General features: G+C 62.3%; 1 protein-coding gene across 1 annotated transcript in view; it reads right to left on the bottom strand.

Annotated features, from left to right (window-relative positions):
- Positions 1-592: 592 nt before the first annotated feature.
- TLN1 (talin 1) overlaps positions 593-14,676 on the bottom strand; it is a 30,440-nt gene continuing 16,356 nt past the window's right edge. The window contains exons 28-57 of the mRNA XM_032205805.1: positions 14,547-14,666; positions 14,210-14,407; positions 13,739-13,878; positions 13,322-13,415; positions 13,060-13,149; positions 12,828-12,950; positions 12,586-12,729; positions 12,318-12,479; positions 12,081-12,221; positions 11,680-11,861; positions 11,410-11,542; positions 10,965-11,066; positions 10,670-10,840; positions 10,391-10,540; positions 10,056-10,157; positions 9,825-9,944; positions 9,606-9,752; positions 8,510-8,676; positions 8,072-8,255; positions 7,773-7,898; positions 7,392-7,508; positions 7,127-7,312; positions 6,904-7,011; positions 3,861-3,966; positions 3,590-3,714; positions 3,376-3,501; positions 3,191-3,253; positions 2,802-2,984; positions 2,083-2,208; positions 593-1,898 (exon numbers count right to left, since the gene is read on the bottom strand). Coding sequence (XP_032061696.1) covers positions 1,767-1,898; positions 2,083-2,208; positions 2,802-2,984; positions 3,191-3,253; positions 3,376-3,501; positions 3,590-3,714; positions 3,861-3,966; positions 6,904-7,011; positions 7,127-7,312; positions 7,392-7,508; positions 7,773-7,898; positions 8,072-8,255; positions 8,510-8,676; positions 9,606-9,752; positions 9,825-9,944; positions 10,056-10,157; positions 10,391-10,540; positions 10,670-10,840; positions 10,965-11,066; positions 11,410-11,542; positions 11,680-11,861; positions 12,081-12,221; positions 12,318-12,479; positions 12,586-12,729; positions 12,828-12,950; positions 13,060-13,149; positions 13,322-13,415; positions 13,739-13,878; positions 14,210-14,407; positions 14,547-14,666 — 4,068 coding nt within the window. The 3' untranslated portion in view covers positions 593-1,766. The remainder of the gene's footprint in view (positions 1,899-2,082; positions 2,209-2,801; positions 2,985-3,190; positions 3,254-3,375; positions 3,502-3,589; positions 3,715-3,860; positions 3,967-6,903; positions 7,012-7,126; positions 7,313-7,391; positions 7,509-7,772; positions 7,899-8,071; positions 8,256-8,509; positions 8,677-9,605; positions 9,753-9,824; positions 9,945-10,055; positions 10,158-10,390; positions 10,541-10,669; positions 10,841-10,964; positions 11,067-11,409; positions 11,543-11,679; positions 11,862-12,080; positions 12,222-12,317; positions 12,480-12,585; positions 12,730-12,827; positions 12,951-13,059; positions 13,150-13,321; positions 13,416-13,738; positions 13,879-14,209; positions 14,408-14,546; positions 14,667-14,676) is intronic.

The raw sequence follows: 14,676 nt of genomic DNA, 5'->3' as shown, positions 1-14,676 counted from the left end.
GCCCCCGGGGGGGATATTTTGGGGCCTGAGCTCAACGCCGGCAGCCGGGGGGGCTCCGGCTGCATTCCCAGCCCCACGGCACGCCGAGGGACACAGCCCCAAGCGGGGAGGCTCGGGGGAGGTGAGCGTAGCAGGGGGGTCCCCACCTGCACCCCCTCCTTGCTGCCCTGCCCGGGGATATTTTCGTCTGTCCGTCCGCAGGAATGGGGCCAGGAGCGCAGAGCCCCGGGGGCAGGTGCTGCGCTGGAGCCCGGCCGGCCCCCAAATCCCCCAGCAACAAAATCCCCCCCTGGCCCCCCGGCGGCACCTGCGAGGGCCGCACATGGCTGGCAGCGGGGGTCCGGGCGGCCGGGTGCCGCTGCTGGACGTGCCTCGAATATTTTCCGTGCTGGAGAAGCGCCTGCGCCGCGCTCCCCCCCCTCCCCAAACCCAGGAGGGCTGGTGGCCCCAGGCAGCGGGGTCTGCGCCCCTGCCCACCACGTCCCGCCGTCCCAAATCCACCCAGCAGCCCCCGATTTTGAGATGCTGGCACCCCCTGGGGTTGCAACCCACCCTTCTCCTTGCGCCTTCCCCACGGACACGTGCACGGAGAAAGCAGGAAATCCATTTTTATTGATGAAGGCATCTTGTCAAAGAGCCATCCAAATCCCCATACATCAACCCCCGAGCTTCGGGGGAAAGCTGGATTCCTTTCATGTGTAACAGGCGATGCTTAAAGTATCAAAATAGTGAGAGAAGCCTCAGCAAGTGCAAGGGATAAGGGATAAAGGGGGGGGGGGGTCCCGGAGCCACGGAGGGGTGAGGAGCTGGTCTCTGGGCCCCTGGGCAGGCGCTGGGCTGCGGGGGGTTAGTGGGGACGACGTGAGCGAGGGGGATAAATGAACTCTGAAAAGCTGCAGGCTCGATACTAAAGAAATTTAAAAGTTATAAAAAATACTGAGAGTCTCAGAAAACAACGCAGGCACTTGGGAAGGAGGAGGAGGAGGAGGAAGGCAGAGCTGGCTGGGAGGGCGGGGAGGAAGGGCCCCAGGGAGAGGTGACGAGGTTGGGGGAGAGCAGCTCTGGGGCAAAGCCATCTCGTGCCCGCCCCGAGCAGAGGCACTGCGGTGGTGCGAGGATGCTCTGGGGAGGCTCGGTGCCTCCTGGGGATGCTGAGGAGGAAGAGGGGCGGGTGGTTCAGCCAGCAGTAAGGCAACAGAGGTGAAAGGCGGCTCCGTGCAAGAGCGTTAGCAAGAGGAAGGTGCAGAGCTGCTCCTTGCAGCCCACGGCACAGGACAGGGCGAGACACCAGCCTCCCCCCCGTCCCGCCTGGAGGAAGGAGAAGAAGAAGAAAGGAGCGAGAGGGAGGGCGACAAAGGCACGAGAAGAAAAAAAAAAAAAATAAAAAAAATCCTGAAAGGGTTTAGAGGGCTGGACCCACCGCAGGAGGAAGCCCCCCGGCCCTTTTCAATGAGGCTTAGCAGCGGGGTCACCCCGGGCTGGTCCAGGACAGGCTCCCACTCCCGGCAGCCCCCCGAGGTGCGCGGGGAGGCGGGCTGGGCGGCGAAGCGGAGGTGCTGGTGCGGCGCCTGCTCGGGGCGGTGCTGCGCGGTGTCTGGGTTAGTCCCGGCGCGCCGGTGGTGGTGCAGGCAGGGCTGTGGGGTACCCGAGGGCAGCCCGGCGTTGCTCGAGGTGGGGGTGTCTTAAATAGGAGCCGGCGGCAGCAGTCTGTGCAGTGAGTGGCGGCAGGGCTCTGCCCGGGCGCAGAGCGGCGGGGCGCGCGGGGCTCAGTTCTGCTCCTCGTCCCGCAGCTCGGAGGGCAGGAACTTGTACTGCTGCTGCCGGATCATGGCCAGCTTCTTGCGCGCCTCCTCCAGCTCACGCTCCTTGCGCAGCATCTCCTCCTGGGCGGCGATGATCTGCCGGGGGAACGGGGCGAGATGGGTGCCTCGTGCGCACCCGCGGCTCTCGCTCCGCGCCCTGCCACCATCCCCTCCCACAGCAGCCCACACCATGCTCCTTGGGAGGCACAGGAGAGTGCGTGGAGCTCCCCCTGCCCCGCTGGAGCTCCCCCTGCCCCACCGCAGCAGCCCCGCTCCTCACCTGTGCGATCCCCCCCACCATCTTCTCCTTCACCACCACCGTCTCGTCGTGGTCCTGGAAGGCGGCCGCCTTCTGCGCTGCCTTCACCAGGTTGTCCGACGCTCTCTTCACCGCGTTCCCGGCCGCCTGGAGCAGGAGAAGAGGTGAGGGAACAGCATCCTAAGCCCGGGGCACAATTTCCAACTTGGTGGGGGCGCCCCAGTCCCGACCAGGCAGGGGAGGAGGCCGGGCGAGCCGGGAGCTGCCGGCAGAGCTCCCCGAGGATGGCTCGCTGCCACCAGCGCTGCTCATGACCATTTCAGGCACTGCTGCTCCCAGCTGGGTGCCTGTGGCGGTTCCCTCGCTCTGCTCCCATCTGAGCAACAGGGCAAGGATTTTGGGGCAGCCTGGCTGACCTCTCCCAGCTTTCACCCCGCCGGGATCCTCATGCTGACCCCCAGCGTGTGGGCATTAACCTCCATGCCGCGGCCACGGAGGGTTAATCTCCGGTGTCAAAACACGTCCCCAGACATTAATGCCAGGGATTGGGTGCACACATTTCAGGCATTCCCAAGCCAGACCATCAGCCCTGAATGCCCCCGGGGCTCAGCAACCCCCAGCCTGGTGGACAGGAGCCCAGGATTACGCACGCAGGCAGCCAAACGAGGCCCAAAACACACGGAGCCTGCGCCCCAGCGAAGCACCCAACGAGTGGACGGGGACTGCAGCCTGGGACTCACCTGGAGCCTCTTCATGGCCTCCGAGTCGTGGTCGGCCTTCACCTTGCAGGCCACCAGGAGCTGCGCCGTGGAGGCAGCCACCTGCTTGGCGGACGAGATGAGCTTCTCCTCGCTGGCGTGGCCCTGCACCGCCGCGTTGGCGGCCTCGCACAGGTTGTTGGTGGCCGCAGCCACCATGCGTGCCTGCAGCAGGAGAAGGGTGTCAGGGGGGGACGGGGAGCCTGCAGGAGAGGGTCCCCCCAGGAGGACAAGGGGACGAGACATCGGCTTCCACGCCACGACCCAGCTGGTGGGAGAGGGAGCAAGCAGGGGGCTGCCTCCTGCACGGAGGAGAGCACGAGGGCAGCGCATCCCCTGCCCCACAGGCAACACGTGTCCCTGATACTCACGGCTGAAATCAGTCCCTGGGACCACTGCCCGTCATCCACCGCGTTGGCTGGGATGGCTCCCACCTGTGGGGCAGGAGAGGAGCACTGAGGGCTGCTGGAGAAGGCAGGGAGCCCAGCACAGCACCACGCAGTGCTTCAGCTCCCATTCTTGTGCTGCTCCTGCCCTTCCTCCCTCCCAGCCCTACCTTTCCTTGGGCCACCAACTCCCGCTGGGCGGCCGAGGCTGCCTTCACCAGGGCGCTGGTAGCTGCCGCGATGGATTTGGCAGCCTCCAGGATCTGCTCCTCGAAGTCCAGGCTCTCATCTGCTTGCTGCGGACAAGAAGAGGAGCGTGAGCCCTAGGTGGGACTGCCAGGAAGGTGGCAGGGGGCTCGTGGGGGGCTCAGCACCCCGTCCTACCTTGGGCTTGGCCCTCGGCTTCAGCTGCTCCAGCTTCTTGGCCGCAGCCTCGATGGCAGCCGCTGCCCCCAGCAGCTCGTTCTCAGCGATGACTGTGGGGTCTTCTGGGTCAACCCACTCCGTCCCTAGAGGGGACAGGAACCCAGACAGGTTAAAGCCACGCACGGCCTCCTTTCTGACCCAACCTACCTCCTCCCACCAGCACGAAGGCCCCAGGCTCTAATCCAGCCCTAGATGCTGTCCCGGAGGAGGACGGAGCCGTGGTGCTCACCTTTCATGGCCTCGGCTGCCTGGATGAGCTCGGTGACAGAGCTGGCCACACGCTTGGAGTACCCGGCCAGCTGCTGCTTCAGCTCGTGGGTCGGCTTCTGCAGGATCTGGGGGAAAGGAGCAGGACTGAGCACGCGAGGGAGACCACGAAGCAGGGGCAGGACCCCACCTGGCAGCCCCTTCTGGCCACGTTTTGCCCCTCGCCCCCAGAATCTGGCTGCCTGAGAAGGTGCCACCACCAAAACCCAGCCACTCTCGTTTCAGGGGACCCCGAGGGTCCATTGGAGGCGATCCCCCAAGAGAAGGGGAGCAGAGCCCCCCAGCCCCCTGAGTACGTATTGGTCACCAATTGCCATCCTGTCTCATCTTTTCCTTTTCCTTGGCCCTGTTCAGTCCACACCTTCTGGGACACCTCGCAGCACCGAGGTCCTCATTTAAGTCAGGGTCCTTCCAGCACTCAGTGGCTGCCCCCCACGGTTCCCTTTTTCCCCCCCAGGATCCCCTTTCCCCCCCAAGGACCTCCTCCTCCCCACTCAAAGCACTTCAAGCCCCAGAACCCCCTTTCTGAGACTCATCTGCAAACACAACAGGACCCCAGAGCCAGTTCCCAGCCCCTGTGGGGCCACACGTCCCCTTCCCAGAGGGCCCCCCCGGCATGCACACACCACGGCACGCCCGAGGCCACACGTCAGCTCGAGCAGGGTGAGTAGAGGCACAGACGGCGGGGTCCTGCCCCAAAACCACACGGCAGCAGCCGTGCCACCCCAGCACCAGGCTGGGCACGCCACCAGCAAGGCTCATGCTGAGGTTAGGCACCGGCAGGCACACCGAGTGTCGCCGTACTCACCGGCTGACGGGGAGCACCGAGGGGAGAGAGAAGAAGGCAGTGAATGCCCTGGCAGGCAACGGGGACACGCGCGGGGTGGGGTGGAGGTGAGGAGGAGAGGGGGGAGGAAGGTGAGGAGGTCCCAGGCCCTGCTGCCATCACCACTGCAAACTTCAGCCCTGCCTGATGCCTGGTGGACGGGCTCCTGAGGCTCGCTTGGCACCTCGCTGCTCCCCACCCTGAGCTCTCTGCCTGCACTTTTCAGCCTGCAATCCCCTGCTTTCGGTGATGGAGACCTATTGTTACCAAATACCACGTCCCCACGGAGGTTCGCATTCCTTCCCCTCCCCAGTGAAATATGCTGCTGGCTGGCTCTTTCCCCGGGAGCCGCGTTTCCCATCCCCAGCCAAATAACTCTCCTGCACTCTGACTGCTCCTGCTCGCACACCGCGGGGTTGGTTCCCAAAAGGACTGATCCAGCACACGCACTGCAAGCCTCCACTGCTGCTGGGGGCAAGGCAGTGCCCTGTCCACAACCTTCCCAACCACATCCCTCCGTTTGGGGCAGGGCTCACAAAGAGCTGCTGGCTGCCCCCACCAGCACCTCCACGTTGCCCTCCTGAGCACGCCTGGGCGAAAAGCCGTGTTATTAACTCTGTCATCTGCCCCGACAAGATTTTTAAAGTTGCTAAGCGGTTCTCTTTCTGGAGGCCAGAAGCTTGCTAAGATGCACCTCCGGTGAATAGTTCACGGGATGGGCTGCACGTATGATCCTCAGGAGACATCGCACGGCAGCTGGAAGGCGACACCCAAAATGCAGGGGAACAGCACGCTTCTGCAAGCAGTCTGACCTTGGGCACTGCCACAGTATGTCATTAGCCCAATCATCTGTTAACAACAGGTCAGCCAGAGAATTTCACCTAGCACTTCAGTCTTGGCTGCGATGACTTAACGAGTGGCTGAAGCATCTTCCAGAAAGACATTTGATCTAGATGCAGAGCACGGAAAACTCACTGCCCCCCTTGGAACCGCATCCTGATGTCCTTCAGATAAAACCATCCTTTGGTTTCCCCCATGTCTGGCTTCAGTGTCTAGCCCTCGGGTCCTGCCTGCCTCCTTCTTTGTTCTCAGTCCCTTTTTAACCACCCTAGTGAAACCATGCTGCTAACAGACCCCACGCTCGCTCTTTTTCCTTGCTCCAGGTCCAGGCTATCGTCAGCTCTGCAGGCACGCGCTCTGTGCATCCATCCCTGCAGCAAGATCAGCTCTCACCATCTTGCCAAGAATGCAAACCGCTGGAAGCACCTCACTGAACCCTTTCTTCCCATCTCCTGCTTAATCCAGCCTTAATTTGCTTCATTCGAGCCACACCGATCTTGCAGGGCAGCTAATTAAAGCGGCCAGCTGAAGGGCTCGGGAGGACTGAGCTGGAGGAGGGCTGGATCAGGAGGGTGCAGCTGGCCTCTGCAGTCAACACCTCCGCCACCGCAGGCACTGCCTGTCTCGCACACCCTTGACCGAGCTTAACGAGCTCTGTTTTCACACTGGCTAAGTTTCTCACTCCCACCACTCATAATGGAAGCTGCTTCAGGATTCTGTTCCTGTGTTGTCGAATTTCCAGCCTCCATCTGTTTATGGCCGGTTAATCTCCATCTGTTGTTAGCCAAATACTTTTCTTTAGAGCTTGCTGATCACTCCGACATCTGCTTCCGTAAGTAATTGCAGGCGGCCCTCCCATCCCTCCTCACCTTGCCTGCCTAAGCAATCAGAGAGCACAGGAGGTGCTCCTTTCCTCTGCAGGACCTTCACGGGGATTGAGGTGGGCCACACAGTGGGTACAGGGGCAAGGAACGGGAAAGGGACCTGTCACCAGCTTTTTCAGGTTGATTTTGCCATCGACTGTCTAGCTCAGGTCAAAGCAACCTTAGCCCGGAGCACTGCAGCAATGAAGAGCTGTGCAGTCTCAAGGCAGCCAGCAGGTCTCTCCTTCAAGGCAGGACCTGAAGGACAGGCCTGTGTGCCAGCGGTGACCGTATGCCACCTCCTCCCCTGCCCTCAGCCCCGTGCAGGGCTCACCTCGGGCACTCAGGGGGAGCGCACTAAAAAGACCCCAGAGGGAAGATCTACAGAACCCAAAGGAAGACGGGGATCTGGGGAGCACCCCGTTGTTCAAGGGAAGCCTCAGCAAACCACGGGAAAGGGGTCTGGGGACACTCACCACCAGCACGTGCTCCAGCAGCTCCAGGTATCCATCGGCACACTCCCTGCCGAAGCGCAGCGCCCGCTGCCGCACGTCGGCGCTCACCTCGGGGTGGTAGGCGGCCTCCTGGAACCCAGGGACAGAAATTCGTATCAGGACACCTCCCCTGCCACTCTGGGGCTCAAACAGGGCACCCCCAGCCCCGTGCCAGCCCCACAGCCCCTGCCCATCCCCGCGGCACCTTGCAGGCGCGCAGCATGTCCGCGATGGCGCGGCGGCTCAGGTTGGCCGTGGCGATGACGTCCTCCTGCCGACACGAGTTGCCGGCGGCCACAGCTTTGGCCGTGGCCATGGTGATGCCTTTCGTCATTCGGATGAAGTCCTCCGGGGTGGAGACCTGGGCAGGAGGCACCGGGGAGGAGAAGACCTGACAAGAGAGAGGCACAGGGGTGAGGTTTTGGGGAGGCAGGAGGGCAGGGGAGGGCGCCCCGCGGCGCTGCGCTCACCGCCAGCTCCTGGCGGATGTGCTCTATCGTGGCCTCCAGTGCCCGCGTCCCCTTGGTGGCCTCGTCCTCCACAGCCTTCACTGTCTTCAGCAAGGAAGTGACGTTGGTCACCATCACCTGTGGGAGGGAGAACAGAACTGGGAAAAAGCCCCCCGGAAAGCTCCGGGATGCTGCCGGCACCTGTCTCTCCCTCGTGGTTTGGTCTGGATCTGCCCCTTCTCCATACTCCACTCACACCTCCTCATTTTGATCTCTGTGCCCCCTTGCCCTGACTGCCTCCCAGTTGTCCTCCCGTCCCCAGACAGGCACAGAAGCCCCTTCCTCCTCTTCTTCCAGCCCTCCTGCCCCATCCCCTTCTCCCCGTTGTGCCCCAGTGCAGACCTTGGCGGAGTTCTTCAGCTGGTAGACAGCAGGGTCATCCCCAGCTTTGCCAGCAGCTGCTTTGGTGGCACCAATCAGATCCCCAAGTGCCTTGGCCACGTCCTTCACAGCATTGATCAGAACCACCTGGGGAGAGCAAGACCAGGGTCACGGCTTTGCTGTGGACACACCCAGGCTGTGGGTGGGGTGGTCCAGCAGCAGAAAATTCGGGCACCCCAGAACATGCCATCTACACGGCGTTCAAATCAGCCAGCTCTGCTAGCACCAGGCAAAAAGCTCAACCACACACCCCACCCTACCTGAGTCTCTGGGTCTTCAGAGCCCAGGCTGGCAGCACCCAGCTTCACCACCTCCGCCAGGCGGGTGATGGTGGTCACGGAGGACTGGGCAGCCTGGGCCAGCTTCTCCTGGCTGGCCGTGGCGTTCTGCACCAGCACCTTGGTGTCCTCCACCAGTGCCTTGGCTGTCTTCAAGATGCCCTCCCTGGGGAGAAGAAGGGAGTCAGAGAGGGGTGTTCAAGGAAAAGCAGAGAAGCATCTGCATGCACACGTGCTCCTTGCTCCCTGCCTTCCATCTGTATGAGCTGGAGGGGAAAAACTGCCAGCACAACCCGAACTCGCAGGTCTCCTTGGGGCTGGTCCACAGCTTACAGAGGTGTGAGATGGCACGGCAGAGCCTGCCCCCTGTCCCCAGCTGAGCAGGGGCTGGCCAAGGTGTTGTACCCCCCATCCTGGTACCTGTGGTCAGCGAAGGTCTCCGAGTTCTCCCGATTGAGGGTCCCTGCCGTGGCAAACATGATGGTGGTGTCGAGGTCAGCGATGATGCCAGCAACGGCGCTGGCAGCGGTGATGCAGGCTTGAGTCCCGCGGTTCCCAGCCTGCAGGGCTGCCAGCACGTGGGACACCTGCGTGGTACGAGCAGGGTGACTGAGAGAGGCAGAGCAGGCTCAGGACATCCCCACCACACACCTCTGACACCTCCCCAGGACGGACACCCTTCAATCCAAGGAGGATCCTTCATCCCCTTCTTAGCTCCCATTTATTTTTATCTCGTACCTATCGTGCTTGCGGGTACAGGAGACACTGCACTCTGCTGCTTTCCAAACAAACAGGGCTAGCACCTTATCAGAACATTACAGCTCCTTCCTTCTGTAAGTCCTACGCTCAATTTCTGTGCTTTGGCAAGAGCTCATAAGATAGTAAGTTTCCTGACGGAAAGTAAAAGCTTGGAAAGGAAGAACCAGGAGGAGGCCCTGGGCACACAGACGTGCCAGGTGGTATGAAGCAGTGTTTGCTTTGCCTTTGTAATCTTGCTTGCAAGCATTGCCATTCTACCCTTATCAGTTGTATTTTTTAAACCTTTTTTTTTGTCTGTTACTAATCAGTGTGCTTTTTCAGACTGGCTGATGGGCAGGATGCTTTCCACCACGCTAGCAAAAGGCGCAGGGGATACTGATCACCTAGCATGAGCCGCAGGCTTACTGGAGGCACAGCAAATGCTACACACACCTCTGCAAAGGCTGATTTAGAGAGCCCTGGGCTGCCAGCAGGGTGTGGATCAGTCTTCCTTGGAAGGCTGTTACCAGCACGTCAGCAGGCAGCACCTGGCTGCCACAATTGCCCATCACAGTGCAAGTTGTTATGGTGCCAGGAGGGGAACCCATCCTCTGCCCCACCAGCTGAATTGTGCCAGGGACGAAGAGCAGACAGAGCCCAGCAGGGTGACAAGAAAACCCCTGGTGGAGGCTCAAAGGGCACGTGGCTCAATCCAGAGTTGTTCTCACATCCTTCCTCCCCTCCAGGTACCCGCCCCGGGACCCTCGGGGCCGCTCACCTTCTCGGAGACCTTGCGTGCGCTCTCGATCAGCTCCTTCTTGGTGTAGGCATCGCTGGGGCTGCACTGCAGGGCTCCAGCCTTGGTCACCAGGGCAGCACAGCCATGACCCAGCTCCTGCACCCGGCGCTTGATGTGGGAGCCGATCTGGAGGAAAATACAGGCGTGAGACAGCCCGAAGGGACACCCTGCCCGGGTTCCCCCTCACGATGCTCTCACCTCTTCATTCTCGGCGGTGAGCGCGGCCGGCTTGGCCTCCTGTGCCAGCTGCCCGTATTCGTTGGTCAGCTGGTTGGCCAGTATGCCCAGTTCGTCTGGGTTGGTGGTGGACTTGGTGACCTGCAGGTGGGAGAAGAGCAGGGCTCAGACGGGCTTTACGGTGGGACAGGGGAGCAAGGAGGGCAGCTGCCCTGCTGGGCGAGGCGGCAGCACCACTGCTTCTGCACCCACCATCTCCTGCACGGTCACTGCGATAGCCTTGGCCGTCTTCACCATCGTGGTCTGGTAGTCCACAAAGGTCCCCTCTGGTTCGCCCATTGGCCCCTCGTCAAGCTGAAAGAGAACATCAGGAGAGTTTGGCCCTGCCCAGCGCCCCTCCTTGGCTACAGCACAGCAGGAGACTCACGCTGCCCTGCCTGGGGTTTTGCCCACTATGGCCCTGAGTACGCCCTCCCCAGCCTGTACCCCAGAATTTCGATATGGGAAGATCTGAACATCTCCTGCATCTCTCCCTGCCTCTGACTCTGTCTCCTCCTTTCCCCCAGCCCTCTCTGCGTTCCCCTCACCTGGTTGATGGCCTGGGTGATGGAGTCCACCATGCCCCCGACAACACCCGCGGCGCTGGCTGCCTCGTTCAGGGTGGTGGTCAGGTCCTCCACAGCCTCCTTCATCATCTGCACGGCCTCCTCCAGAGCCTCCTGCGTGTGGGCAGCTTGCTGCAAGGAGGAGACGGAGTGAGAGAAGGAAGAGACAACAGGGACACCAGCTCTGGGTTTTGGTGCCCAGCAACACGTGTAGGACACGTGGCACGTGTCCGAGGCTCACCACGTGCACCTCCTGCTCACCTTGGGGTTCCCACCGGCCTCCTTGGCGGTGTACAACATCTGCAGGGCGGACTCGGCCAGCGTTTTGGTCTGGTCCAGGAGGTTCATCTGCTGCTGGTGGTTGGGTGTCTTGGAGGCAGCGCCGATAGCCGCCAAGATGAGCGGCTCAAAGTACTGAGCCATCTGGGACACCTAGGGAAGAGCAGCGTCAGTGCCAGCAGCTCCTGGAGGCTGGTCACAACCCCTCCTCCTGATGTGGGGTGCTCCACACGCCTGCTGCCTGAACGCCCCTTCCCCATCCATCCCCTCCCGTTACCTTGTGTCCCAGCTGCGAGGCCTCAGCCCGTGCGGCGCTGGCCACGGGCTCGATCAGGTGGTTGATCTCCTGCACGGCCGTGATCATCTGGTTGTGCAAAGCCTGTTGTGAAAAAGAGCGCACGGCATGAGGCCGTGGCAAGGCTGGCCTCGCTGAGCTCTGCTGGGGCAGAGTTAGCCTGCCCCCGTTAAGCAGGGCTCCGAGGTGATGTTTGATCACTGAACAACAAGCTCTGGCTCCAAGGGCTGTGTGACAGGGTGCTGCACAGCCCTGCTCTGCCCAACCAAGAGAGACACACAGCAGGGACACAAAGCCTGGAAGAAGGCTGCTCTACCCAGCACCCGGCTGGGTGGATGCTGAAGACACAAGAAGGGCTCCCAAAGCCCTGTGTGGAAGCAGAGGAGGCCAGCAGGGGCTCCAGAAAAGGACTTTGCCCCCTGCTCACCTCCTGGGAGATGCCTTCTCGAGGGGCCAGCTGCTGGCTGATGGCCGCCAGGGAGGCCTGGTCTACCTCCCGCATGCACCTGTTGAGGACGTCGATGGCCTCGTCGCACTCCCGCTGCCCTGGAGCTTTGTCCCTGCGTGACAGAGAGACCAGATGAGCCAAAACATCCTCATGGAGTGAGCCCAGCCAGGGGAAACCATCAGCAGGGGCTCCGGCCAAGCACTTCGGCCAGGCAGGCTGAGAGGGCCGCAGACCCGTCTCGGCCCTCACCTCATGTTGGTGATCAGCTTCTTGATGGAGTCCGAGACGGTGCGAGAGTGTCCGGCCAGCACCGACCACTGCGGCGGGTCCTTGGGGTTGACGGCCAGCGAGCGTGCGGTCTGGATGAGGCCGGCAGAGCTCTCCAGCATGGTCTTGGCAGACGAGACGATGGGCTCCATGGCTCTGCGTCCCTGCGCAGGGAGACGAAGGCCCAGTGACACAGACGGATGGGCACATCACCCCTTCTCCTCACCCAGGAGCAGCCCCTCAGTGCCCAACGCTCAATGCTGCCTCCTCATCGCACCCTCCAGACACCATTCCTGCTCTGGGTCCCATTTCAAGCTCCTCCCCACCCTGCCGCAGCGCCCACCACAGCCAGGCCACCCCTCCCTGCCCCGGCGGCACCCCACCTCGGGGCTGATCTGTGCAGGAACGGTGGCAAACTCGGGGTTGGAGGCGAAGGCTGTCAGGTTGTCCACAGCCTCTATCAGAGGAGCCGTGGCCGCGCGGCACCGCTCCCGGTTCTCCTCGTTGAAGGCTCCGTCCAGGGCCTGGCGTGGAGGAGAGAGCGAGCAGTTTAGCTACCCATCCCTCAGCACGCCCCGCGTCCCAGCTCTGCGGGGCTGCCCATTGCCACCCCAACACACCTTGATGGTCTTCACCAGGTTGGCCGTGCTGTTGGCCACCTCCTTGGCCGACTGCACGAACTGCCGCTTGGCCACGGGGTTGGCGGTGCGGGAGGAGGCCAGGCGGCACGTGTTGCACAGGGCCGAGGTGTGCTTGGCCACGATGGTGGCTGCTGACAGCACCTGGGGAGGAGAGCAGAGTGAGGCAGGACCCGCAGCACCTCCCTGCTCTCCAGCACCCCCTTTTAGGCAGGAAAACGCCCGTGGTGGTGCCCCAGCTCACACCAACCTGTGACTGCGTGCAGGCAGGGTCCACCAGGTTCTGGCAGGCCATCTGGATGGCTTGGTTAGCTCTGGCAAACTGAGTGGGGTCTACCAGGCCCTGCTGACCCGCCTGGCTGTTGGGATCTGAAACTCCCACCAGGTAGGCAGCCTGAAGATAAAAGAGAGGCAGTGAGGGCTTGCACCGGGGCAGGAGAAGACTCCCAGCACCGGGTGAGATGGATGGGGCTGGGACCAAGCGCATCTCACCTGGGCTGCTGCCTCGGTGAGCCCGCAGAGAGCTTTGGAGGCGGCGCTGATGGACTCCCCGAACTCGGGCAGCTTGCTGTTCTTGGCGTTCTGGGAGATGCCGGCCATGGACTCGCCCAGCACCTGCGGGACACACGGCCACCAGCTGGAGACCACCGCCCGCCCGCTGCCACAGCCTCAGAGCTCACTGCTCTGCCAGCCCGGCGTCTGTAACCCGCAGGAAGACACCCACCTTGGAGTTCTCCATGACGCTGTCCAGGCAGTTGAAGTAGGACATGTCATTGACAGTCTGCGTGGGGTTCTCCAACAGCTCCTTCACCGTCTAGAGAGACACACGGGTGGCACGTCAAGGGGAAGGGTCCGAGCTCTCCACATCACTGTGCACTCACAGCTCCTTTTTTGCTCTCTCCTGCCTCGTGTGGCACAGAGGAGCTGCTCCTCTCCCCGCCCCAGACATCCCAGCACCCAGCCAAGCAGAATTCTCCAGTTCTCACCTCCAGCTCCCTCAGGGCATTGTCGCACTCCTTCTGTCCTGGCGCCTGCTGGGTGCACATGGTGATCAGCTGGTTAATGCTGTCGGTCACAGCCCTGCCGGGAGAGACAACGCCTGGATCAGTGCCACCGTCACCGCCCAGAGCCACCACTACTGCAAACATCCTTAACCTGGCTGTGGGGCATGTCCTGGTGCAGGAAACGGGCAGAGGTTCGGGCTGGAGGACACTCCTACCAGCCCGAGGGCTTGTCTCTTTAGGCAGCCAGGTCAGGATGATATTAGATAAATGTTCTCAGGACAGCCCCAGAGCAAGCTGAGCCCCATGGAGGCAAACACCAGGACTCCTGAAGCTGCTGGCCCAGCACACACTTTGGCACTTGCCCACCTCCCTCCACACAGCCCAAGCAGTTCCTCCTACCGTGCAGCCGCTGCCAGCTGATTCTTGAGGTTGGGGGACGCAGGGTCGGCGGAAAGCGCCTTTGCTGCCAGCAGCAGCTTGCTGGAGGACATGGAGATGCTCTTCAGGTTTGACACCACCTGCGCCTGGTCTTCCTTGTTCTGCAGGGAGCCAAAAAGTCACCAACAGCAGGTTCCCGAGCTCCGTGCCCACCCCCTGAGTTTCTCTGGTGGTTTCTGTGCTGCGCCAGCTCCCCTCACCCAACTCACCCGCTGGCCACCAGCAGCAAGCGTTTGGTGACTACGCTCACTGCACGCAAGCCACTTCCTCCCCTGCTCTTGCTATTTATCCCACCTCCAGGCTCCATCTCGAGGGTGTTAGCCACAGCTGCTCACAGCAGTCCCCAAACCACTGCTCGTGGCTGCATGCCTCCCCCAGCACTCAGCAGCCTCCCACCATAGCCAGGACTGCCAAATGGGTGTTCGCTCTCACCGGGGACAGGCTGGCCATCTCCACGCCCGCCTGCAGGAACTCGTTGAAGTCCTGTCCGAATTTGCCCGAGGACTTGGCCAGGTCCTGGGGGGTGCCCCGCGATGCCTGCACCAGCTCGTTGGCAGACTGGTTGAGTCCCGCTGCCGCCCGGTTCAGCTGGCTCTGCGCCTCCTGGAAGGTCTTGTTGCTGGGAGGGAACTGGAGGCAGGGAGAGGGTCAGGAGCAGCACGGGGAGCCCAGCACCCTCACACACCTGGGGACGTGCCGGAGAGCATCCAGCACGGCCGGTGAGCACCACAACACCTCCCCGTCCCCCTCAGCCCTGTGCTGAGCTCACCGAATCCGACAGCAGCCTCTTGCTGGCCTCTCCCACCATGCGGATGGCAGCATCCACGTCCCGCTGCCCGGGCAGGCAGTTCACGCAGCGGTTCAGCGCCTGCGACACCGCCTTGGCCACCTGCAGAGGA

This window comes from Aythya fuligula, chromosome Z, assembly GCF_009819795.1.
Source record: "Aythya fuligula isolate bAytFul2 chromosome Z, bAytFul2.pri, whole genome shotgun sequence".
NCBI classification, from domain to species: Eukaryota; Metazoa; Chordata; class Aves; order Anseriformes; family Anatidae; genus Aythya; species Aythya fuligula.
Note: the sequence above shows the minus strand (reverse complement) of the source record. Positions and strands in the feature narration are given on the sequence as shown.